The sequence below is a fragment of the Antrostomus carolinensis genome, unplaced genomic scaffold, assembly GCF_000700745.2.
Source record: "Antrostomus carolinensis isolate BGI_N321 unplaced genomic scaffold, ASM70074v2 scaffold1635, whole genome shotgun sequence".
Lineage (NCBI taxonomy): Eukaryota > Metazoa > Chordata > Aves > Caprimulgiformes > Caprimulgidae > Antrostomus > Antrostomus carolinensis.
The window spans coordinates 3,782-29,746 of NW_010315572.1; the positions used below are offsets into that span (position 1 = coordinate 3,782).

General features: G+C 37.8%; 1 protein-coding gene across 1 annotated transcript in view; it reads right to left on the reverse strand.

Moving 5' to 3' along the window:
- The window catches only part of LOC104524952 (histone-lysine N-methyltransferase 2C-like), a gene marked incomplete at its 3' end in the record, with an annotated part of 92,899 nt that overhangs the window by 2,779 nt on the left and 64,155 nt on the right, over positions 1-25,965 (reverse strand). Inside the window, 15 exon segments of the mRNA XM_010167981.1 lie at positions 1-219; positions 1,269-3,155; positions 3,816-3,998; positions 6,572-6,645; positions 6,753-6,967; positions 7,213-7,351; positions 9,498-9,617; positions 9,700-9,732; positions 9,910-10,047; positions 11,211-11,258; positions 11,636-11,740; positions 17,174-17,360; positions 18,998-19,128; positions 21,642-21,761; positions 23,711-23,839. The exon segment at positions 1-219 is cut by the window's left edge and continues 107 nt beyond it. Of these exon segments, the coding sequence (XP_010166283.1) occupies positions 1-219; positions 1,269-3,155; positions 3,816-3,998; positions 6,572-6,645; positions 6,753-6,967; positions 7,213-7,351; positions 9,498-9,617; positions 9,700-9,732; positions 9,910-10,047; positions 11,211-11,258; positions 11,636-11,740; positions 17,174-17,360; positions 18,998-19,128; positions 21,642-21,761; positions 23,711-23,839 (3,728 nt within the window).

Here is a 25,965-nt window from a genome sequence, read left to right on the forward strand (position 1 = left end):
GGTGAACCTTGGCCCACCTGGAGGGACAACAGACGACCTAATATTCCCCGGATACGGAGGAGGAGGGCGGTTAAAAATTTGATTTAAATTGTCTGGCTGCCAATGCTGAAGAGGAGTTGCATGGGTAGGAGCTGCTGCATCCTGCAAGGCTTTTTCCTGACGAACCGCATTCTTCTTCTGCTGCTGTTGCTGTAGAATAATTTCACGTAATTTCTGTCGCTGTTTAAAAAAACAAAACAAAACAAAAAACAAAACCATTGGGCTTGACACTGCAATTGACATATTTTGAAGTGTTACACTCCACTAGGTTAAGCCTTTTGGAGGAAAGAAATTCTTCAACCGCTACAGAGAAATATTATAAACTACCATAATCACCTCAGAAATTAGAAGAGGGATCAAATGGTGCATGATGCTGGTAAAGCAACTTGATCTCCAGATCTCTTGTTAAAGTGTAGAGTGTGAACTCATTTTACCAATTAACATATAAGCAACTGTCTTTTCCTCCTTCTATTCCAATAATGCAGACCCTCTCATCACATGAAAAAGTGCATTCTGAACAAGAAAGGTGACTAGAGGTCCACTGAAGAAAATTCAGCACGAGGATTACACCAAAGCAGGAGAATTTACTCTGACTCTGTATGACAAAATACTACAATTTTTTCTGCCAAATCAACTTCCCATCACTCCTTCAAAACAAAAGACTGAGAAGCTTACCACAAGTTGAATATAATTCTATGTCTAGACAGAGATGTTTGCCAAACATTCACTGACAAAAACCTGGAATGACTGTGCCTCCAGAAGAGCAGTGACCAATGGTAGGATTCACCTCAACATGTCAGCCAACTGAAAAGTTGTATCTCTAGTCTGAGATCTTTGCCTCTACTCCCTTCTTCAGTCAATGAATAAATCACTGACAATCAGTTCTGCATCTCATCTATAACAGGACAGAATTCACTGTCCTTTCAATGTGTTTTTTTTTCTCACACTGTAGATAAAAGAGCTATTACAGACTAGTCATCTACATCTTCAATGGCTTCAAAGATGGCCTTTGCTTCCTTTTTGAATCTTGTCCAAACTCCTTAAAAACTACTGATGTTTCTATATATTGTTCTATCCACAAGGGCCAAATTAACATGCTAAGTGAATGAAGATAATTCTCTGTTATACAGCTATGTTTAATGGCAAGAAACTTCAAATATTAACAAGAATGGGGGAAATTCTTTTACTCAGAAAGTTTTAATACCCTCAGTATTAAACATTATTCTCACCTGTCTTAACTTCTCAGTATCCGCTTGAGACATATTCATGGTATTCTGTGTGTCTGTTACTCCTGTAGTGGGTGCTGGGCCAGGAACTTGTGAAACTTTGGGAAACTGTTGTCCTTGAGAAGTCATTGGAGAATTTGCAGATGCATTGAAGTTGCCCTCAGATCCAGGCCGTGGTTGTTCAGTAGTGTCATGGGCTAGCTGACCAGTTCCAAAGGATTCTGGCTGAGGTCTTGGAGTCATTGGTGGTTGATCATATGGGTCACGTGCTGGAGCAGCTGAACCATGGCTAAATGAATCTGTTATTGCGGGTCCTGCAGGTCTGGGAGTTTGAGAACATGGATCTGATGGCCTGACAAAAGTGCCCTGCAACCTGTTCTGTGGTGTCTGCAGGAAAGGATCTCTGCTTGGTATTAGTCCTGGTCTTGTCACTGCAGGTCTGTTAAAACTCTCTGGAATCCCTGGCCTTGGAGTTGCTGGTTGTTGAGAATAAGGATCACTGAGAACTGGCCTTGGTGTTCCAGGAGGTTGGGCATATGGATCAGAATGTCTCTGATTTGCTGGCGACTGAGCAAATAAGTCCGTTGGTTGAGCAGGTCTTGGCGTTGGTGGTTGCTGCATATATGGATCAACTGTGGTGGGCCGAGGAGTTCCTGGAGGTTGGGCATAAGGATCAGCAACTGGCCGAGGAGTACCTGGAGGCTGGGAATAAGGGTCCTGAGAAGCTGGCCTTGAAATGGGTCCAGACTGAGGGAAAGAATCACTCTGTTGTCGCACTATCCGGGGTGGATGGGCAAAAGGCTCCTTTATTGCAGGATGGGGAGTAAGTGGAGGCTGGCTGTACGGATCATTAGGTTGATTGTGGGAAAAGTTATCCACAGGCCTTGGTGTCAAAGCAGGCCTGTCATAGGGATCGACAGCAACGCGCCTTGGTGTACCTGGCATTGATGCATAAGGATCTTGCGGGGACTGAGGTGGGCGCATTGGAGTTTTAAAAGGTCCAGGGCTGCCATCAACAGGAGCAGGAGTAGGAGTCAATGGTGGCCGTGCATATGCATCAGCAGAAGCTACTCTCTGTCTCTGAAATGTATCCGTTCTAGGTGCTGGCTTAGTAAACGGATCACTGCTTCCAGCTGTTAAAGGAACCTTCCCTGACTGTTCCATAACTACGGGTGATCTTGGGACCCCCAATGGTTTGGAGAACTGCTCTGATGCCATGACAGGCCTGGGTGTGTCTGGTGGCTTTGCATAGGGATCACTGCTACCTGGAGATGAAGAACATGAATCCCTGACTGGCGAAGGCCTGCTTCCTGATGGTTCAGTCACCTGAATGGGCCTAGATACAGATGACTGTGGTGCACAGGTATCTAATGGTGCAATGCTACTTCTTCTAACAAAGTTTTGGTTAATGGGTGCTGGTCTAGGTGTTCCCACCATTTTAGCATATGGATCCATTGGAGAAGGAGGTCTTGTGTTTGTGGAACCTGGAGAAAACATCTGCTGCGATGATGTCTGAGGAGTCTGAGACTGAGACAGTGAATCATGTACTGGGATTCGGGTTGGAGTAGGGGGTGGGGCTTGTGGTTTTAGGAACACATCGTCTGAGGATGCTGATGTAGGCGTAGCAGGTAGCTGCTGCTTTGTAAATAGATCCTTATGGAATGTCTGTTGTGCAGGAGACATACTTCCATTGCCAGTCTGTGGTGTTAAGGGGCTCTGGATCCCACTGCTAGGTGTGTCTGAGCCAGACTGGTTCAGAAGCTGTTGTGAACCAAACTGCTGCTGCTGTTGCTGCTGCTGCTGCTGCTGTTGCTGCTGCTCATTTTTCACTTGCTCAAGCTTCTGTGTGGCTTCTATTTTGGCTTGCTGCTTACTTTTTTGCCGCATTTGCTGTTTTAAAATTATGAGGAAAAAGGTTACACTTTTAAGTCCAGGGTATATAAAATCTTTCTGATGACTGAATCTATAATTAAAACTCTAGGAAACATCAAAGATGAATTATAAATAATTGTAAATTGCAAAATTTAAATGCAATGGGAAACAGAGGCTCTAGCTATCTGTAAAGTTCAATTACCTTGACATGCACCTTGACTGCCTGGGAAGAAACATTTCCCAGGTTGCTTAAAGAGCAGCACTGCTTTCCAACCTTATACTTTGAAGACGAAAGGTTACTGACAGACACAGCACTGATGTGAGGCAAATGGGCTCCAAGAGACAACCAGCCCAATTTGAAGCAGTAGTCTGCAGGACAAGGTTACTGCAATACAGGGTATATAAAAACAAACTACTGCACTAGCCAGCCTTTCTGCACAGAGAAAGAATAACCTATTTCCATAATATGTGGGATTTAAGAGTCAAAGTTTTAAAATGAAGTTTTCTAACATTTATGAGCAGCTTCTCTTCTGATAGCATCTATTTTCTTCCTACGCAGAATGGCTGACTTTATGCTCTTCTACAAAGAAAGATTAAAATTGATTTTATTACAACAGATTCCAACAATGCAATAAAAAGCTGGAAGAAAAATAACAAAATACCCTAAATGCAACGCACCTGTCTGAATTTCCATTCCTGATCGTGTTCTGATTCCCTCTGTTTTAATGGATCTTTAAAGAGGTCGGAGTCAATGCGGGAGCCAGGATCAATGCTATCCTGTTGCTGCTGCCTTTTCATGGAGTCATTTGACATCTGTACTTTATTGATGCGCAAAGCAGCTCTATTATCTCTGGCTTTTTGCTGGGAAAAGATTAAAAAAAAAAAAGAAAAAAAGATGTAGTTAGCCTTGTTTTCTTCTGCTAAATAAGAACACTGCATCTGTTATTCCTACAAAATCTACCACTAAATTATTTCTACAGGCTGTTTTAATCACACACATGCTTGTGAAAACTGAGTTATATATGACTTTAAAAGGAATTCCAAACTGAAAGTACTTCATCTCTATAGAAATTCTGCATTTGACATACGTGGAAGGAACTAAGTTATTAGCAGCAGAGGTTTTCTATACATTTGGAGTGTCTGTTCAGGTATTGTGCTGTGCTAAGAAAGCATGAATCCTACTAGTTTACCTTTCAAATCACATATTGGTCTGGTCTGCAATCTGAAGACATGAGCACAGCAGATGATGTTTGGATCAATAAAGGCCACTAATGTGGAGAACTTCAATGACAAGAAAAATACAGTCTACTCCATTAAATAGTCTCTATAGATCTCAGTCTGTGTTAACTTAGCAGTATAAACATAGGATATGGGCTTATGGATAAGGAAAAATTGGATGGAAGAAGAGCAATTCCTCTTCAATGAGGCATTTTACAGCCATACTGACACTTTAAAGTATCTAATGGAAGCTTCAAAGAGTCTGGTTTACCACCAGTCTAGAATGTGATTCCTTTTCTGAATCAAACCCTCACATCTTCTTTTTCATAACTTTATTTGCAGTTGTCAAGTAGGGGTTGCCTAGCAGAAAAGGTTTTAATCCTTCCCCTCCAACAATGGAACACTGACATGGATGAGAGCAGCATTGTCACAGCAGCAGAAAAATTTGTGACATTTTCCCCTGTAAGTAATGGGATTGTGCATAATAAGGAAAGTAAAAAGTGAAAATTTAACTAATACTCTTCTGAATTTTGTTTCTAAGATAGTCTTTACTCATCTCCACAGACTGAAAGTCCCTCAGGAGAGGTATCACTGCAGCTTCTTGCACACACAATGCCAGAAACACTAGCAACAGCTGAACAGCGAGTGTGCACGGACTGTAACTCGGGTGAGAAAGTAACTGCCTCTTGCTATGCAAATACTCGTGTGTGCATGTGTGTGCACTTCCAGGCACACCCCTCCTGAACATGAAGAAAATGATTTTTGCAGCTGCTTTCTTGATATCTATCAGGAGAATAAGACTGCATTTGTTAAGAGCAATGAAAAAGAAAAAAAAAATCAATAACAGAAATAACTGTGAAGTGATAAATGCCTGGATAAAAATCCACCCAGTAAGTGGATAGTATCTTATAAATACTACACAGAAGAAACCTCCAAGATTAAGCATAAGATGGACAAGGTGACATGGAGGTCCACATGTGCTGAATTTACAGGTCTGAATAAAAAGCAGAATAATGATGATGTCTCAGTGATACAAAAAAGATGATAGAAAATTACTCTTTTAAATGGAAAGGGGTTCAGAAAGATCAAGAACTCCAATTCCCACTTTGAGTTCAGGGTAATGATTTATCCTCTAAAAGTTGTCAAAGAGATAAGTGGATTTTTAAATTTGGACAGGAGGAGATGATGCAGGTACTGCTAAATGCAACATGCATGGGAATCAAATTTGCTTAGTAATGGGATTATATTAAAAAAGTGCAGGTGAGGGAGGCTAAGAGACTGAAAATGTAACCCTGCAAAATCCAGAGACATCTACAACCTGAGAATGATCATCCAACTGCTGTTGTGGGGAAACAAAGAAAAGCTGAGAACCAGGAGAGAACGGAGATATGACAGGAAATTAAAGAAAAGTACATTTGTTAACAATGGCTGGGAAGGTCAAAAAGAATAATATAGGATCTGAGATTTGGATGTGGACGGGCTTCAACAAGAAGTTTCAACAAAGCATAAGGGTCATCCTTTGAATGGCAGAAGTTCTTATAGAATGGAATCAATGACCACGTAACTCCAGACAGCTCCTACAAATACGTGTGTTCACTTGACTCAAATGAGAAGAAGGTGGATGTTTTTGGAGAGAAAAATGGAGTCCTTCATGCTCCCCACAACATGAAAGATGGCAAAAGTTTCCACTGCAAAGCAACAGAGGAGAGTACGTAGTGAAGGGGAACAGTAAGGAAGAACACAGGAGCAGAAGAAAATGAGGGAAGTAGGGATGTGAGCACTGACACCTCTGGAATGGTTAGTTCAACCACTTCAGAAACTCTAATGGAGCGAAGAAGAAAAGACTAGTGAGAGGGGAAGATGAAAGTGAGGAATGTCCCATAATGAGTTGTTACTATCCTTCTGAAGAAACTGCTGAGATCCTGTGCAGAAAGAGAGAGCAAATAAAACTTGAGGCATGAATCAAATGTAGGAAAGAGGCAGTGGGAACCACAAATGTTCTCATCTCAGCTGGATTGCACAATATAGTTTATTTAAACACTGAAAAGCAAAGAAAATAGGTAGAAGTATTCAGAGTTAGAAGTTAAATCACAAGGGCTTTCTTGAAGTAAGTGAACTTTCACTAACCCCAGAATGTCACTTATTAAAAAAAAGAAACTTTATAAATGAAACATGTTTGCTGCAAGTCTGCAGATGCAGGTGGTAGTTGTTCTTACCACATATGGAGCCCTCTCCTGTGAGCTTGCTTTCCTCCACAGTTTAGCAATCTGCTTCACTCTTGTAGCCCAGTCTGCAACCAAAAATATGCAAGGCTTTGATAAGTCTATTTTACATTCTTTCAAATAAAGATCCATGGATTGCTACAAAATATTTGACTCTATTCAGTAAATCACTCACCTGGGAATTCTTCCTTTAGGTTAGGGAAGTTGATATTTGTATAGAGAACAGGTGCTACTGTTGCCATTTCACCCAAAGCTTCTTCTTTTTCCCACTTAAGAGTGCTTCTTTGAGCATTGGACATTGTATCACCTTCACCTTCCAAAGGTGGAGCAGCAGGTGCCCACGAGCTGTTCGGATCACTTACCATTGGATTGAATGCTGGATTCTTATCCCTGACAAATCAGAAAAGGGTTTTGTTTTATTTTATAGATAGATTGCTCTCAAAATAAAATAAAAAAACAATTAATAAAGTACTTAATTCCATTTGCAATTTCAGTAGTGAACAGGCTGTAAGAATGCAGAAGTTTTTGTAGTGACCAAGTAGTTAAATACTAATATCACAGTATCGAAAACAACAACATCCCCCAAGTGGCAAATGCTAAACAATAGATATTTTTAATTTCCCATCTTGACTTACCTGGTATCAGTATATGGTTGCTGTGTAATGGGAGAGAAAGTGCCCAGTCCACCTCCAGCAGTCAGAGCTGTATGAGGGAGATGAGGGTTAGGGCCAATCAGTCCATTCATAAGGGGCACTCTTGGAAACGCATTCTCTCCTGGAAAGAAGTTGTTTAAATTACTGTTTTAAAGGGTGACTATTTTAAAGGTAGAGGTGGAAGTTTTCAATGAAAAAAATGACATCTCATCTAATGAAAAACTAATTGCTTTAAAATTTTATAATACTGACCTTACATTTTTTGGAAAATATCTTATATTGCTTCCCTACAAACTTAAGGGATTCTTTTCTACTGTATCACATCCTTGCACAGATTTTTTTTCTTGTCTGAAAAATCAGGTTTTTTAAAATGGATTTCCAAAACTTTTGCAGCAGCCCATGCTATGGTGCTGCACTTTATATTGAGGTATATTCTGAAAGGCTAATGGTCTGTTATATTTGTTATATCCAGATCCAAGCAGCCAGTACAGAGAAGATTGTTTTCAGTCCTTGCAGCATTATCATTAACCACCTGAATTAAACATCGCCTCTTCTGAGACTTCTGAGCAGTGTACCATAGTAAGCCTCATTATCTTCTAACTCCCTAATTTGTAACCAATGAAACAGATACATCTAGTCAAATGAGCATCAGCATTTTCTAATTAAATGTCCAGCCTAGCAGTACAAAGACAGAAAATTTTATTTATTTGATTACAATATTAGGCAAATGTGGCACAGGCAGATTCCTTCCAGCAGATGGTCTTTGCAGATGTTCCTACATAGAATTAACCCTGGCCTTTGAATCCCTGTCACTTAAGAGTGATTATAACTGTTGTCCCAGTATTTTCTTAAAAGCATAGAAGTAGCATAGGCAGTAGCTACATCTGTAGGGTGACACTGTATGGTTCTCTCACACTTTAGGAAACTGTCTTATGATCTATAGGTTACATACACTATGCAGGAAGCAGAGTTTGGATGAAAGTAACTCAAAATTTAAGAGAAGGTGCTTTATTATAGCTGCTAAATAGAGAGCATGTGGTAACAGTGAAGACCTGGCAAACAAACAAACAGGATGGAGAGTCAGGCCTCTGGTTTGCACTGTAGGATCACATGTTTTTAGGAGAGCATTCATTTTATTTCAAATTGCTGAAACCTGATGCAAGCTTCCCTGTTACTGAAGCATTTATCTCACAGAAACGTGTGGATCATTACACAGTAACTGAACCAAATTATAAATCTAAAATTTTGTAATTGTGGCAGTTCCCACAGGGAGAAGTTAAAAAATCTGACAGAGCTCAAATGCTGAAGTTATCTCCAAGTGCTCAAGTAACTGGGAAACAGGCAATGATATCTATATTATCCTTTGCTTTAAATCACCTCATTATTTGCTTTAAACTCTCTCCTTTCTAGGACATTTTGAAGTCTTTCCTTTTTATCGAAATTCATCCCACTAGGAAACCAATAATTTTTCTTCTTATGATTAATTCACTGGTGAAAGCAATTTGCATACTACTTTTTGTGGTACCAGTATAACAGAACAGGCATGCTTTTCACGAGCTCAGGGAAAATCCACTAGAGGTGATGTCTGATGAGAAAAAAGTGCATTTAATTATGCTCATATATACTGCTAAAAAAGAGGAAAAAAAAAACCAAACTCTATGGGTAAAATAAATAAATAAATAAATAAATAAATAAAAATCAGAGTGCCCCCTGCTTTCAGTATAAGAGCAAGAATATGCTGTAGTAACTCATGGTAATTTTAGCAGCAACAAAGAAAATAAATTACCATCTCCCAGATACATTTCAAGATTACTTAGTGCTCTCTCTAGTATTTGGATAGGACTAGTTAACATGTTAAACTGAATTCTTAAAGGAAATTAAGACTCAGTAAATCACTTTTATACAGACTCTTTCCTTACCATTAAGCAGGTACTCAAAACCAATTAAAGAGTAAAGTCAGAAGAGAACACATTCTTTATCACAGACAAATTGTAAAAATATGAAAGTGTCAGCTAAAACTAAAAGCTCCAATATGTCAGAAAAATCTAAGATCACTGTCCCTTTCTATTAGCAATATTTCTGTGCATGTTAATCACATACCCCCTTCATAATAGTTTTAGAGCAATATTTTATAAACTAACAAAGGCAGATTCCACAAATTAACAACAGAAGAAAGTTAAGAGGTGTCCTACTTTCACATCAGTGTTTAAACGATGCACAACTCTCCTGACCGGGCTGCTCTTTTTAAAAGTAACAAAGGAACATACCTTGACTGTGCAAAGACATAAGTTGAGGTGGAGGTGGAGGCTGTGGCAAAGGAGCTGGCTGTGTGGTTGCTGGACTTAGTACAGCTGTGAACAAATCTTCAACATCCTTTCCTCCTAGCTCTGCAAAAACACTGTGCGTGAGTTGGCTGGCATTGTTTACAAACTACATTTTATAAAAGACAATAAAGATTAAAGCACGTACCTGGGATTTTGTACAATTTGCCAAGGATAGCACCTGGACAAAGGAAAGACAACACAGAATAAGTAAACATCAAAAGATGCAAAACAATTTGTTCCGCAACCAAGTTCAAATAGGTATGTTACAATACATAGATAATAATTTGAGGGAAAAAAAAAAAAAAGAGAAGATTTCTACTTAAGTTTTCTAGAAGACCAAGGACAAAAAAATTACCATCTGTGAACATTTTGTCTAGTTCTGGACTCAAGATTCCATCCAACTGTTCTTCACTCAATGGCCGTGAACTCTGGTTGACATTCGGCTGAGGCAGAGAAGAAGGATCATCAGAGATGGGACCAATATCCAATCCAGCTGAAGGAAGAAAAAACATTAAGTTAGGTATAAATTGTAAAATTTATTGGTACAGAATAAAGAGCATAAACCTCTTTTTTCCAGAGCTATCAGGTAAACCAAGACTTTCTAAGATTTGAAATGTAAGGTAAAATAAGACATTCATTAGAAAAAGTAAACAAATCGACCCACTATTTACCTCCAGTTTATGGTACTGTTTGAGGAATGTTAATTGACTAGAATGTGACTGCAAGAATGGCAAGTTTTTGTTCAAGTCAGACTACTGAGTTTAGGTACAGGATGTTTTTGAGTGTATAGTTTTCAGTATATAGGTTCCTCTGTATCTATTTTTCACATTTTAAAAACAATCCCACCAGTAGTAAATATAGTTCATTCTCATGTACCTTAAGGTTCAACCAAATGTTCTTATAATATTACATTAAAGATCTACTGAAGTGCTGTTTAAGTGTAGTTAGTATCAAAGAAATTATAGCAGTTTGTTTCAAAAACAACTACTGAGTTACATCAGACACTGATTTGTTGGTACTGAGAAAACATAACTCACTACATAAATTTCCTAACATGCTTTACAAGTCAATAAGCCTCTCAAATTAGAAAGATTTTTGAAAAGCAGAACTACACACTTCAGTATTAAAAATATATTTCTGTATTAGATACCAAATAAAAACAAATTTCAAATAATGAAACATGCTGCTCTACTTATTGTCAACCTGTGTTTTGCAGAAAGTGATGAATCATCATCCAGTGGTAAGATTTGATGCTGACTGCTTTATTCATGCTTCAGTATATTCATATTGTTAAAATGTTTTTAATTTACAAAAGATACCATTGTGATAAACACTACACACTACTACTACTACTACAAGTAATATTAAAACTAACAGTGACAGCAAGAAAATGCATGGCTTTGTATCATGAAACACAAAAACTCAGGAAGGTTTTCAAAAGCTGTAAGCAAAATTTTATGCAGTACTCTTAAATGCAGAGTGCAGAGTTTATAGGTCACGTTAGACTCAAACACCACAGGAAGAGTGGAAAATGAAAGCATGAATTAGTGACACAGTAAAGGAGTACTAGTTGCTACACATGCAGTTCTTTCAGCTAAAACCACTAGGAAAGATGACTACTTCTAACCATGGATCATCCATTGTTTAGTTTCTTACCAAATGGGGAGGGTGAGTTCTCAACCTGGAAAGTGCATAAATCAAGACCTACAGGACCCAAACCAGATAAAATGGATGATTATAACACAAAAACAAAACAAAAAAAAAGTAAAGAAAAAAGCTGCATGCTGAAAAAAGCTATGCAGGTATGACAGACAACGGCAGCTACATTTTATTCTCTCTTAAGCAGCGAAGCAAAGAGCCAAGTAAAACAAAATGTTGAAAAAGTTGGGGTTTTGGGGTTTTTTTTGTAGAAGACAACAAAATAATCTCCAAGGTATTCTTAACGCATGGAAATTGTATCTGAAATCACCTAGAGCATTAACCTAAAGATACAATACAACAAATATATCTATAATAAAGAGGAAAAAAAACAACCAACCAAACAAGCAACCAAATATCAGAGACTTTATAAATGTACATACCCGAATGATCTCCAGACTTTACCAAATCATCAGAAAGTATTCCAAGAATATCATCATCAGTATTTAAGACCTCAGAAAGATCAGCTAAAGGATCGTCGGTGCTACCTGGATAAGATGCAATAAATAAAATCAACCAGTTGCAGTATTTATACATGACTGTGGCGATGTACTATAGCTTGAGCTATAAACTCAAACACAGATTTACCAGGCTATAAGGGCCTTCTATAGTGTGTTATGTACTGCAAGGCACTGTAGCCATCTTCACAGGCTAACGTTGCTTAATATTTTCTCCAATACAGTAAAAGTGATCATGTAACCACTCATGTGGAAGGAAGAAAAAACCCCAAGATCTAGTAAGAACTTACAACCTCTAAGACACAAAGGCCCATGAATGTAAAAGTCAACAAGTAGGTTTTATAAAGGACAGAGCTCACATGAAATCAACAGGGAATATTTTAAAAAAATACAAAATAAAAGCTAATAAAGTGACAGGTTACTTCTCTTACCACCACTATCATTCTTAAGACTACAGAGCAAGCAGTTACCACACTGTGATAGGGGAGTAAAATGTAAGAGTAAGAAGCAGTAGTAAGCAAATGGAAATTGGAGATGCTATTTTTAAGACATCAGAAGAAATCCTGAAAAAAAAAGTCATGTTTGTTTGTCTTCTAGGAAAAACTAGCCTGGCTCTAGCAATAAATTATCTAATATTAAATAATAAATTCTGGATATGATTATCTTCTTGACATCCAATTCATTAGGGAGAAATGACTCCACATGGCCCATCTGGTTTTATTAAATAGTTTTTTAGGACTATTACAGATGTGCAAAATTTAAAGAAAATGGTTTGACAAATAAATAAAAGTTGAGAAAAATATTTTTGCAGAAAAACTGCAGACTATCATGACTACATGAACAATCATTGCCAGACCAATGAAACAGGAAGAGATAGTAAATAAGCATATAATTAAACAGAGAAAAGGCATTAATACAAATCATAAAATATACAATGTGGAAAACAAATATGGGCAAGTTGAAAAAGGACCAGAAAGTTAAAGAACAAATAAATTTTGCACATATATGGGTACCTTTCCCACTGTTATGACTCAACTGCCCCAGGAAAGTACTTCTAGCTTAATTCAGATGCCTGGTGCCACGGATTTACTTATATCATGAAGCTACTTTCCAAGCTGCTAAATTTTACAATTAGAAGTTCCTTCTGCTGTTTTTCAGAGACAACCCCTTTCCCTTCCATCATTAATCAAGTCAAAATGAAAATTATTTTTCTTCACTTTACTATTTTTATTCTTTGAAATGCAATCAAGATTATACCACCCTAATCAAATCATGTTTTATGTTTGCCACTCAATAGGTGGATCATTGCACCGGTGCGGACCAGTCCGTTTGCACACACATAAAGAATACAGCTCCCATTAACATCAGAAGTATTAAAAAGTGTCTCAAAATCATATCACTTTGTGGGTATAGTAATTTTGTGTACTTTCATAGAATCATAGAATGGTTTGGGTTGGAAGGGACCTTAAAGATCATCCAGTTCCAACCCCCCTGCCATCAGCAGGGACACCTTCCACTTTATAAAAAGTACTATGAAATGTGAGGTTTTAAACAGAACCTAGTTGGGATTTTGGTCATTTGTTGTTGGGGTTTTTTGGGGTTTTTTTGTTGTTGTTGGATTTTTTGTTGTTTTGGGGGTTTTGTTGGGTTTTTTTTTTTTAGATACTTGTTTTCCTCCTGGCAATTTAGTCTAATTATGCAAATAACTAACTAACACCAAGCAGCACAAGGTGACGTTAATGACTTTAGCTGGCTGGTAGGCAAAGGATTGAGTTTAGTGGTTCTTTAACTTTCCAAAAATTCCTACCTGAAGGCAGGTAAGTAGCAGAGAGAAAAAAAGCCTTTATGAAGGAAGTACTGAGACTGTACTAGCAGCCTTTAATCCTTCTGCAGTATTTTATATTATGGTGTTTTTCTCCACAGCTCTTAGTAAGGTGCTTGGGAACAGCTCCTAAAAATTCAGCTTCTAATTTGAATATAAATATATTGAATAAGTAGCTAGAAAGAGCTCAAGTGGAAAGATATAACTGAAGAGTTTACCACCCATAGCTACAAACTGGCCATGAATAAATTCAGGCTTCAAATTAGAGGGCTTCTATTAAGGCAATCAGATTCTGTAATGGCCTTCTGATGAGACCAGTAGGTTGGAAAAAAGCTACCTGCTTTCAAAATGGAGCTTGTTAAGTCTATAAAAAGGCTGAGTGTTAGTGATAGCAGAGGGCTAAACTCTATGATCAATAGGTCTCATATAACACATCTAATCTAAAGCATATTTTTACATTTTTCTTCCATTTTTTTTCCCTTGTTTTAATCCAATATATGCTAAGTATTACCTTGGAAACAACTAAATCACTTTAGTCAGCTGCTTCAGATCAGAATCAATAGCTGGCTGACATCTGCTCCCAAACAAATAGCTCAATACTGCTCATTAATTTGAATCTTTCAGAATGGAGATAAAAACTAACACAAAACAAAAACGACAATAATTTGCTTGTAATGCTGGATCTCGACGAGAGCACAGTTCTACTGCTATCTTGTGATCCTGACTCCTCCCATGCATTCACTTTTATTTATTTGTGAAGTTCTAAAAGAATAAAAACCCTTCTTCCAAGGCTGCAGCCACCCTAAGATGTTTAATCATGCAATAACATATATAGTTATAGAACAGCCCAGCAGCATTTGAATCAGTTGCACACAGACTCAGGTGACTCCTCTCTTTTTTGTCTAGAACGAATTTCTTTAGCATTCTCTGGAGACCCTACTCAAACAGATGACTTTTTCAGCATTCCTAGAAAAAAATACACTGAATTTAAGCTATTTGAAACTAAAGGAAAGATCACACTGCCAGAGCCTTCACAGAACACACCTTGCCAAGTGACCTCTTTTTCATCAGAGACACCCAGGTCAAGAAACTCAGGAGAGAAGCAGACAGTCCTCAGACCACTCAGGATGCAACAGATCCTAATCATCACCTTCAACTTTACCCACGAACAGACAGGGAGATCCTGGAGATCTGGTGCTCTGTGTTCACAGTGAGCAAACCTTCACCCTCTGCTCTAGCACTGCCTTGAAAATAATTTTAAGGGTTGGTCCCATGCAGAATACACTGTAAAGTGTGCCACATGTTATAAAACCACAGGAAAGATGAGTCTTGTAACTGAAAATAAAAACTGCAACACAGAAGTCAGGACTGGGAGCCTAAAGCTCACTTCAGTCACAGTTACCAGAAATTAATAGCAAAGGACTCCAAAAACCCTCTTCTGGCTGACACTGCCAATCCCCATCACTACTTCAATCTTGTCTAGCAAAAGCTTCAGCTACCCTTAATCAAGCTCGAAGAATAAACAGTCTCAGAAGGTGTCACTGAAACGCACTGTCAGTTCACCAGCAGACGGAACACAACACTGTGCACACGTTGGAAAACAAAGCAGATAGAAGAACTTCCTCTTTAGATGCTCGAGAGCTCTTTGGAAGATAAACAAGTATATCTAAACCTTAACCCTGGGATTAAACAAGTGGAGTCTCTAAGAGAAGAACATCTTCCTTATGGAAAAGACCTGTTCAGGTAAGCAAGGACTCTCACAGGAGTCAACAGCACTGCAGGAAAATAACACTTGGTAACAGTGTAGTCCTAACAGGCTCCCAGTGCAGTGAATAAAGCAGTTCATGTTGGTCCTGCTCCAAAGCCAGGTCTGTACTGAAAGGATGAAAATATCACAGGTGCTCCTGGACACTGATTTCACCTCCAGCTCCTCTGCAATATCAGCCAGAAGGGAAGATGTGACTGTCGCTAGCTCAGCAGTCAGACGATTTACCAGCACTCAAAATTAACCTGGCTCTCTCATACGTGCGGAAACAACTGCCTCCCACAAAGTCACAGCGAAAGAGTTAAGAAAAATTACGCTGGAACTGATCAATACTGGCAGATGACTTCACCCACTGGTGCTCCAACTACAACAAACAGCTCCGTCTGGACACAATTTTGGCCAGAAATCTGAGCAGTTGAGAGACAATAGTTCAGAACATTCCTATGGCCAGAAAGCGCTGTCCTTTGAGTCTCTTGTATATAAAATGGGAAAGACAGTAGGTTATCCACTAAAACCCTTGCTAGTGATTTATGTATTAATAAGCCATTTTGTTATGATTTATTTCTAAATAAAAAGAAGAGGAAATTATGAAGTTTTACAACTTTGCTTATTCTTAAAGAACAGGTTTTTTAAAAATTCCTTTCAAACTTTGGAAATATAGAACAGTAAATTAACATCGATTTCATTAATTTCTAAAACCTTAGACTACTCTAATACATCAACATTAATGACTTTAGTCTTGCAGCTGTCAGTTCAGACCAGCAAAGACTTCTGAATCTGTATTTCTCTGGCTTCAAGAGAATGCTGGAGTGAAAAAGAGTCCACGTGAGCATTTTTTCTTGTAGTGTTGGAACCAATGAAATACAGACCTTGAAACACTTCATTTGCAGCAGTTTGCCTTTCAGGGGAAGTTAACTTTTGCAGTCTCTATTACTCACAATTCCAACCATGTAACAGTCAATGTGAAATTACAATAAAGCCTTTTGCTTTTCCTTTAGTAGATTTTCACTGAGTAACCATCACAATTAAGCAACCTTTTTTCAAATGCCCCTCTGGACACAGGAAACTAAACCAATGTGTGTAAACATTTTTAGATAGAAAAACTTGTGAGGATGAGCTGAAACACAAGCCACAAATTAACTCATATACACAAGTAACAGTGACAGTGTTTAAAAAAATACGGACTTCTCTATCTTACATCACATACTACAAGACACAGAGAAAAAGAATAATTTGGAGGGGACAGTAAAGTTTTCACTTTTAATTGCTCCTTTGTGAGAAGCTGCCCTTTCAGCAGCACTTCACAACTCTCTGGCTATTTGCAAAACTCTCAGCAGTGACTTCCATAAGGTTTTGCAAAAGATTGCCTAGGGGCTACAAACTGTACCTGGAAAGGGCACTCATGTTCAGAAAGGACATGGTGAACCAAAAATTCTGAGGAGACTGGCAACCTAAAATAATCTAAAACATTAAAGGAAATAAAAGTTGGATGATGTTCATCCAACTAATATCCACTACACTACTAAAATATATATTTTAATTAGAGTATTTTTGTCATCTCCTACAATGGATGTGTATGCTCACTCTTATACAGAATTCAGTTTCATGAATTTTATAGACATGGATGTTACAATCAAGGAGTTTCAGATTTGCATTAAGTGTCAATTGTTGTGCCATCCACTGCTCTTTCTGAAACAACAGAAGCCCTGGAGCTCAATAACACTGATTATCAATGAAATTTCACCTCACAAGGACAATTAATACACAGAACGTTGAAAAATACATCAGATAAACATTGTGAGAAAAGTGTGGAAAAGCTCCAGTTGCAACAACAAACCCAAACTACCGAGTTAGCAGTAACTTGAGCTTTGTATACCTTGAGGTCCCAGTTTTGCCTGAGCTGGAGTGGAGGTTGAGCTAAGAAGGGGGTCAGATGAAGGATCCAGGAAATTGGTGGTCAGATTTGTTTTACATGAGAGTGGAAGCGATTCTTCAGGTAAATTATCTAGACTCATCTTGTTTTGTCTACTGGTATCTAGTAGGTCTTTTCCAAAGAAAGCTTCCTGCAAAGAAGACAAAATGATTCCATGTAGGGAGAATACTTTCTCTATTGAAAAAGCTGGGTAAGTGGCAAAGTTGAAATTAAAAGTTAATGATTACTAGAAATACAAAAATAGTCTCAGTCTCACACACCTTCTAGTATGGCAGTGTCTCTTCCAGGCTATGAGGTGTGGATATGGTGGTTACAACTTACCTGAGGTAGCTACATTATTAATAGTTTATGATTAAATTCACACCTTAAATTATATAGAAAAAAATACAGTCCTATGTGTATGTGGCACAGTGTACTAACACAGAGTTACTATATGTCACAGGTTTTTCAGTATTTAAATTACTTCTCCTCACCCTTTGGGGATGGGGAGGACAGCTGAGGAAGGGGAATATTACTGAGCAACTTGACCAAGGCCACACAAGAACTTTATGAAAAACATGCAAGCGCACTGTGGGCCAAATTCTAGAATGATCATACACTGCATTTTGGTTAGCACAAAAATCATCTTAATGTCAAGCTGCAGTAACAAAACACCTAAATCTGTTTACATTAGTACCTTTCAAAATATCATTTAAGAGCTACCACTCACCTAAGCCTGAGTACTCAGTAATTTGTACAAATTTTCAAGCCAATTTTAATTTTTTTATATAAGAACTTTTTCTGTTTCCATGTGGTCAAAATTTTGATTTAGGATACAGCTGCTAAAAATAAAGAATTTATTTTTTTTTCACCATCAGTTATTCCAACATGAACAAAAGAAGAATCTAAGAAATAGTCTATGTTTTACAGGAGTAAAATGTGCATTAAGAAAAAAATATTTATCCTTATTAATCCAAAGGAAATGTTGCTTAAGTATTTGCTTTTCAACTCCCCCACTTGTGAAATACAGATTATTTTTAGACAGAGATTGTTCTGCCTCTCTGTCAGTTCTTTGCTTTCAATCCCAATATAGCTGATGTCATGAAGTTTGGTGAACATCTACAAGATAATAATGTTTTCAGGAAAAAGGTGGCTGAGAAGAAGAGTGAGCCAAATAATGTTCTCAAGAGATAAAGACATATAAACCAGTCAGTTTATAAACTGGTTGAAGGGAGGTAACTTGCTCAGTCACCATTAATATCCTGGTGACTATCCACAAGTGCTACCTCTTACCTGCTAGGGACATTACAGAATTAATAGTGGGGGAAGAGAAGAAATTATTGTGGGGGAGACAGGGCTTACACAAATATAAAACTGTAGCAAAACAAGTGTCCCCTATCAAATCATGTTCTATAATCTTCTGAAAGGAAAAAGTAGTATCTTGAGAAAGTGGCATGATCAAGTTAGGACATTCTACAGAGGTGAATGCTGAAAACATCATGTGTCAGTTCAGAAAGAAGAGAAAGGCTTCTTTCCCCCTCTGCCTCCTCTCCGAGAACAAGTAGAGAGCTATACATTGAGAAATAACACCAGAGAATTGGAGATTTGACATAATATACAGCTTTCTGTACAAACTTATGAACATTCTTTACAGAAAACCCATTTAATTTGAATGATAAATTTGGAATCTGAAAAGAAACATTAATGGTTTAAATGAACTACAAATCAACACACACAAGGAGCAGGTTTTTAAATGGATTTACTTGAGAAGTATATCAATAGCTTTACCTGCAGGTAGGCAGGAAAGGTTTCTTCAAGTTTATTTTTCTTTTTTCTGTAACGCTTTTTAATTTTCTCAGTACTTTCAGAAGCTGGGGTAGACTCCTCAACTGGAGTATCTGGCAGGTGTTCTGTCCAACCTAAAAAGTAACATTCAGGCACAAAAAAAGTAAAATACTCTATGTTTTCCTCTTCAGGTACCGTGGCAGCGTGCCTAATGCATCTTGCTGCCTATCAGGGTTCATGGACTTACGGAATATCACTCTAGATGTATCCTAAAGGTGGCTTTTATCTAGCCAGCTGTGAGCTGCCACCGGATCATCTTGGTTCTGGCAGTCAGAAATACTAGTCACATCACTACCTTATTGTACCTCACTGGCTGTAGATACACCTTTAACTTTTGTATCTCCAAGTCAACATAAGAACTGGTTCATTTGAGAGAAATTATAGGTGCCATCCAACCAGATATTTGAAAGATAATTCCACTGAAGTACCATGTCCAAAATCATCCATGTTGAGTTACACATTAATCACTTTTCATTTTATACACTAATTTTTCTCAAATTAAAGGAACATTTTTTGAAAAATCTGAGAAATTACTGTCAGATAAATAATAAACAAGCCAGAAAAAGAAATCCATAAATAAATCCTTCAAGAAAAATTACATATTTATTCAGCTATCATATTCTGGAGTGGCAATGTTTTTTTCCAATGCAAAAGCACACTGTGCTCATCAATCATTCCGTATTTTAGTTCAGCAGACCAGGGAAAGCACTGCAGGTAACAGCAGAATTTTTTAAGTCCTCTACTTCTGTCTTACCAAAGCTCATCACATGAAGTTAATGACCCTGGGAAGTTATTTAAGAAACTATATTATTGTGGCAGTAAAATCAGCTATGCTTTGTACTGTAGTGATCTCTTGTACCACCTTCAGAGGACAGGGAGAATGAAACTCACCAACACTGTGACCTCTGCATTGTCTGAGAGTGAGCTTTTGCAGAGAAAGGGGGTGGAACATGACAAGAGTAGCAAAAAACTTGGTAAGGCTGATAAGCTCTGGCAGCTGAGAAGCAAGCTCTCAGCAAGCTATGATGATTTAAAACATACAAAATTTTTTCTGAGTTATTTTTTTTCTTAACAAGCAACTGTGTCTGTACAGACAAAAAGAAGCTCAAACTTTTAACTGAAGAATACTTGTTTAAGAATACCACTTTTTAACAATACGTACTGTACTGTTACCCAGAATGGGGAACTAACTTTTTACCCTTTTTTTTTTTAACTTAGAGGAGCAGATTCCTATAGAAATGAAAAATTTGAAAGTAAAATTTTCCACACTACCTGAAACAATGTAGTATACGATACTGAAATAATATTTACAGAGCAGAAAAACATAGCTGTAACACTGATACTAACTGGGTTGCACTGATGAAAGAAACACTTGTTGGCTTCATAAAGTAGTTCCACAAACGCAAGAAAGGACAACATTTAACTATTAGTTTTTAATACTGCCTGGATGATGTAGTAAAGATACAGTCTCCACCAAGTTGTACAAATATATAGCAAGAGAACAATCTGGCTCTAGAACAGTTAAACACTTAATAGCTAAACAGACAGGAAAGAGTAATCAGAGAAATCAAAGGCCAGAGTCTTCTAACTGAGATGGTATCAGTCAACCTGGTAGAAGCAGCTGCCCCTACTGAGCTTTTAAGAAACAGGCTCTGAACTAAACATATTCCACATCTCACCTTAATGATACCTCAATATCTTCTAGATTAGATAGTGTGAACAAATCCAGATGGATTAAATAATCTAGTCTAATCACACACAGCAAGCAAGAGAACAAGGCCCATAAACAAAATCTGACTTCTTGTTAGATGCCCAGTCTATCGAGTACTACAGTGTCAGAGGCATATTTTAATGCTTTGCTATGAGAAGAGAGATCAAAGTAGGATTCTTCAGCCCTGGAGAAGATAACAACTGATGGGGGAGTATGACACATACCTAGAAAATATTTCTGTATTACAAATTAATACAGAATTGTATTTTTTAAAATCATCTTTCATAACATGAAATGCACAGATAGCTTACGAAACTCTCAGATACTCAGTTTGAAATTAAACGGAGTTCTTTCTTCATGCAACGATAGTATAACATTGAATTCACTAATACAGGATTTTCCAGAGGTATGCAAAGATATCAGACACATTTGTGGAACACAGAACACTGGTGAATGTTAAAACTGATGGTCCAGAAGACATCTCTGGATCAGGACTACATCTGGAGGAAGGTGTATCAGAAAGAGGATTGCTCTAAACCTACCTCATTTCTTACACTTGTTTCTGTCTTCTACTGGTCAAAGCTAGGCTAAACAGAGCTCTGACACATACAGCAGTCCTTATAATCCTCACTATTTATCTCCCACAATAGCCTGCAATTCATTGCTTCAGTTTCTTTGTAAATCATGAGCTCTGCTGAAATTATAAGTATGTAGGAATGAATATTTTCAGTTGAATTAATAAAGCCATCATGACAAACACAAAAAACTTTTTCTTCTGTAGTGCATCTCTGGAAAGCATTCTATGCTGATGAGTTCCATTATTTTTATTGCATTAAGCATGAAGGAAAATTTTAAAAGTTAGGTTTCTGCACTTACCTTCATCTCTGCCAGGCAACTGCTCAGACACAGATCCAGAGGAATCTTTCCTGGAGAGAGATCTTTTCGTCTTCCCCTGCCCCGTACGACTTCTCTGACGTACCATAAATCCACCAATACCTAAAGGGGAAGTAAAATTTCAATATATTGATTAAAACTATGCTTCATAATAAGAATGAGAGACAAGATTATTGTGCAGCTAAAGGGGACTACTTCATCTGTAGATGTCTCTGAATAAATCAGAGATACCTGAGGAGCTTTCATTGAGAGTTTTATGAAACATTTCTGAATTTTAATGTATATATGTAATTATCAAAAAAGATCAGAATTTTAGGACTGTAAAACATCCACAAGAAATTCAAATTACCAAACCTGGCAACTTTCAGATGCTGGTTTTCCCCTGCCTTGGCAAGCTGATGAATTGCTAGAATTATAAGTCAATCTTCCAAATGAAACCTATTAGAGGACCTTAAAGGACCATAAAAAACTCTTCAAATTGCTCTAGAGAGCTCACCACTCCAAATGATGGTACTAGAGAAGGACGTATCACAAAATAAAAAGATAATTAATCAACATCATACTGCCTGAACTCCAGAATCCTTCACCAGAGACTGACTGCAGTACTCCTGATCCATTACAGCTGGGTGTGTATGCATGTACATGCATCAGATTCAGGTTTGTTTAATTTTTCAGGGAAATTGTTGGCTACAGAAAACTAACAGATGGCTGCTCAACTCATGATCCAAAACCACTCCGAGCAAATGAAACCCTCTTAAGGGCCCAGCAGTAGAAATAAATAGCTTACTGAGGTACATTACTTGTTCAGAAAAAGGAAATCTCTGATAAGTAATGTGGGTTTGTACCACAGGGCGGGCCCATGGTGGAAGGCAATATACTCCTGGGCACAACCTGCTGGGACAGGACTTTCCTCAGTGGTGTGGGAAACGATGTGGAGAGGGAAAAAGTGGCAGAGATCTGTTTAGCTACTGAGAGAGAAGCAAGAGAAACTGGATCATGTTGTAACTCCTGCTTCCCTTCTTTCCTTCACTGCGTTCATTGCCTTCACCTCCTCAATCATTTCATTGCCTCCATTCTCCTCCCCTACTATCTTCACAATCAGAGGATATGGTCCGTTAGAGCGAGCAGGATGGGTGTGACTGACAAAACCAGTACTTGTGACTGCAAAGACTACAATCAGCTTGCCATCCACAAGTAGTGGGAGGCTGCATAATGAAACACAAAACCAACATGTAACAGATTCTGAGACCTACCAAGGTATGAGATAGAGGGGCTCTTCAAAAAGCCAGGTGGTGTCTAAGCATAGCTTATTATCTTGGGTTCAGTTTCAGCCCTAATGAATCACAGCTACTTCTTATGGAGTCACTGAGGCACTTCTAGCTTTTCCTGCCTGGAGATAGCTCAAGTGTTTTTGCATCCAGGGCATAATACAGCTAATCCACAGTCAAGATAATTAAGAGGCAACTGCACTAGTAAATTAAAATAAATGCATTCATCCAATAACTGAATTTATTAAAATTCACTGCCAGAAGTAATTCACAAATATTTAGTAAATTACTCTTACTAAGGATTTTAGAAAATAAGTAAGATACCTGCAAAAACTTCTCTGAAGTTCAGACATTGCTAGATATATATACACACATACACACAAATATATACATATATTCATATATATATATATATATAAAATATACACACAAATACACAGCCTGGACTTCAACAATTATATAAATATAGATAAATATAGTACATTTTCCTATCAAATTAAGCATCAACACAAGGTGTAGATCTGAACTACTAACCAATAATTGACAGCATACTAAGAACAGGCATACTGTTGAGCAGCAACCTTTGGAAATGTATTTTGATAAGAGAACTAAAAATTATTTTAAACAGAACAGAAAAAAAAAGCTAAAATCAACAATTAGCAGTACAATAATTCAGAATTCTAGACTATTTTCTATTTTAAAAATTTTGTATGTATATATATATATATGTGAAGTGTTAAAACAAACAAGGCACACACAATCATATAAATTATTGTATCCTACCAGGTCTATATGGTTTTCGTTTCCTTTTTTTAATCCCATCAGCTCCTTCTGCCACTTTGGTATCATCATCCACAGCTTCCCGTTCTGGGCTGGAATCTGATTTTCCATCACAATCCATAAGATCACCTTCTGCAGAAAAGCAGCAATGGTAACTTTAACTGGAAAAGGGTAAGAAGGTATTTTTTTCCAAAATTTCCACATCTGACTGATTTCTGAGAAACTGATTAAGAATGACAGATTTGTCAAAAGGGTGATAGATACCCACACATCTTCTCTAAACATTTTTGGGAACCCCCCCCCAACCTGTACACAAAGACCTAGTATATACACACATTTCCTGGGGGATGATGGCTACACAAATCCAGAGAATAAATGCCATCCTTACTGTATGTGAACCTGAGAAATTTTTTTGGCACCCCTTTCAGAAGCCTGTGCTACAGCATCTTCTCAGTGTCTGAACAATTTCTAGCCATACATCAAGGAATATGGATACAATTTAATACACAAGATATACTGTTTTGTTTACTGTCCTCCTAAGTTTTTTTTTGGTAGGGTTTTTTTTTTTAATTGAAAAGACACACTGAAAAACAGCAGCCTGCACTTGGAAGGTAATGTATAATGATTCAGTTTGGAGGGTTCTTGACTTGAAGCTGTGTGACTGGCTGAAAGTAGACTTGTCTATGCAGAGAAGTTTGACTTATATAGTAGAAAATTCAGCCCAAAGGAATTACTCAGCCTTGAAGATGAAGATTGTAATTTTGAGTTTATATTCTGTGGGAAAGCAGGGTAGAAACAGATGTAAAGTATGATAGCATTAAAAAGCCTTTGCTGTTGAAGACAGAGTGAGTTAATTCTGTTTCTGATATCCCCAAAATGTCAATACAATAATGACACTACATCTTCATTTTATTGTAAAGCTTTTGATGTATGTTAAATATACTCTTGCTTCTGAAAAGATATTGGATTTCTGATTCTCTGCTTTAGATTTATGTGTACAATTTTATATGTTCTAAAACCACATACAGCTGTAAGAGGGAGAAATATTGTTCTCATAGACAGACTTCTGCTGTGGTAGAACTACAACTCTTGTTCTTCCACCAGCTGGGGCACCTCATCCCATTGATGAAGACTTTTCTGAGCTCTCCTAACAAAGCTGGTGGCTTGGCAAAGGCAGAACCCACTGACCACCACAACAAATTCCCTCCTCCCCTTAAGAGTGTGGGTAAGCCCTCTTTGTAACATGTCCACTTCTGGCAGAAGAGAAAGCTGCTCGAGTGCTAACGTGTCCCTCTACACAAAGCAGTATGCCCAATGCTAAACCCCACAGCAGTCCTTCCTATTCCCTTAGGAAACACAGCTCTACAAAGAGTAGCAGAACAGCCACATTAACTCTACCAAAGCTGAAGCTCCCAAAGCAAGCTTGACTTTCAAGTGGACTGTAAAAGGTGGAACACCTGATGAAATGTCAAACCTGATGAAAGACTATAGATGAGATAGTAACAAAATTACCACAAGCTCAGTTTTCTCAGATACAGCCTCTTTTTTCTACCTAGAACTTTAGAGTGGAAGTGAGGGTTATTCCTGTTTGCCTGGAATTACTGCACTACATTGCTTCAATCAAAGCTGTGGCACAGCTTTATTCACCCTGATGCCCATACAAAAATTTCAGACACTCGGAGAACAGGCACTGATCCACTCTACAGGGCACATGGAGAGCTTCCAGGAAATCCAGCCAATCTACCATGTACATGCTGTGCTGTTACACTCACGTATATGAATGTGCTCTAAACTCTCAGAAAGGCAACAAAAGGTGATCAGAACTGGAATGAAAGTCTGTGGAGGCTTTGGCTCTCCCTTTCATACTCTGCTATTACATTTATGTATCTTCTTATCTAGTTGAAAAGGGAAACCTATAAAAGCTAACAAGCAGCTAATGAAGCTAGACAAAGTTATACAGAAAACAGGCACACATTTTTAAAAGCAAAGATGATCAGCCACTGAAAAAGAACAAGGGAAGTTGTTAATTCCCTACCTTGAAGCCTTCAACCCAAAATGTAAAGCTTTTTTGCTTTCAACAACGCATCTGATAGATTATATGAAAGTATGAGTTGAAATTTAAGAGTCAGTGTATGCTACGATAATATACCAAACCCTGTGAATACTGAAGGAAATGAAAGAAAAACTACCAGTTAACTGTTTTAAAGGCTTTAAACAAATAAAGGGAAGTTATTATAAAAAAAATACACTTCTAGTCA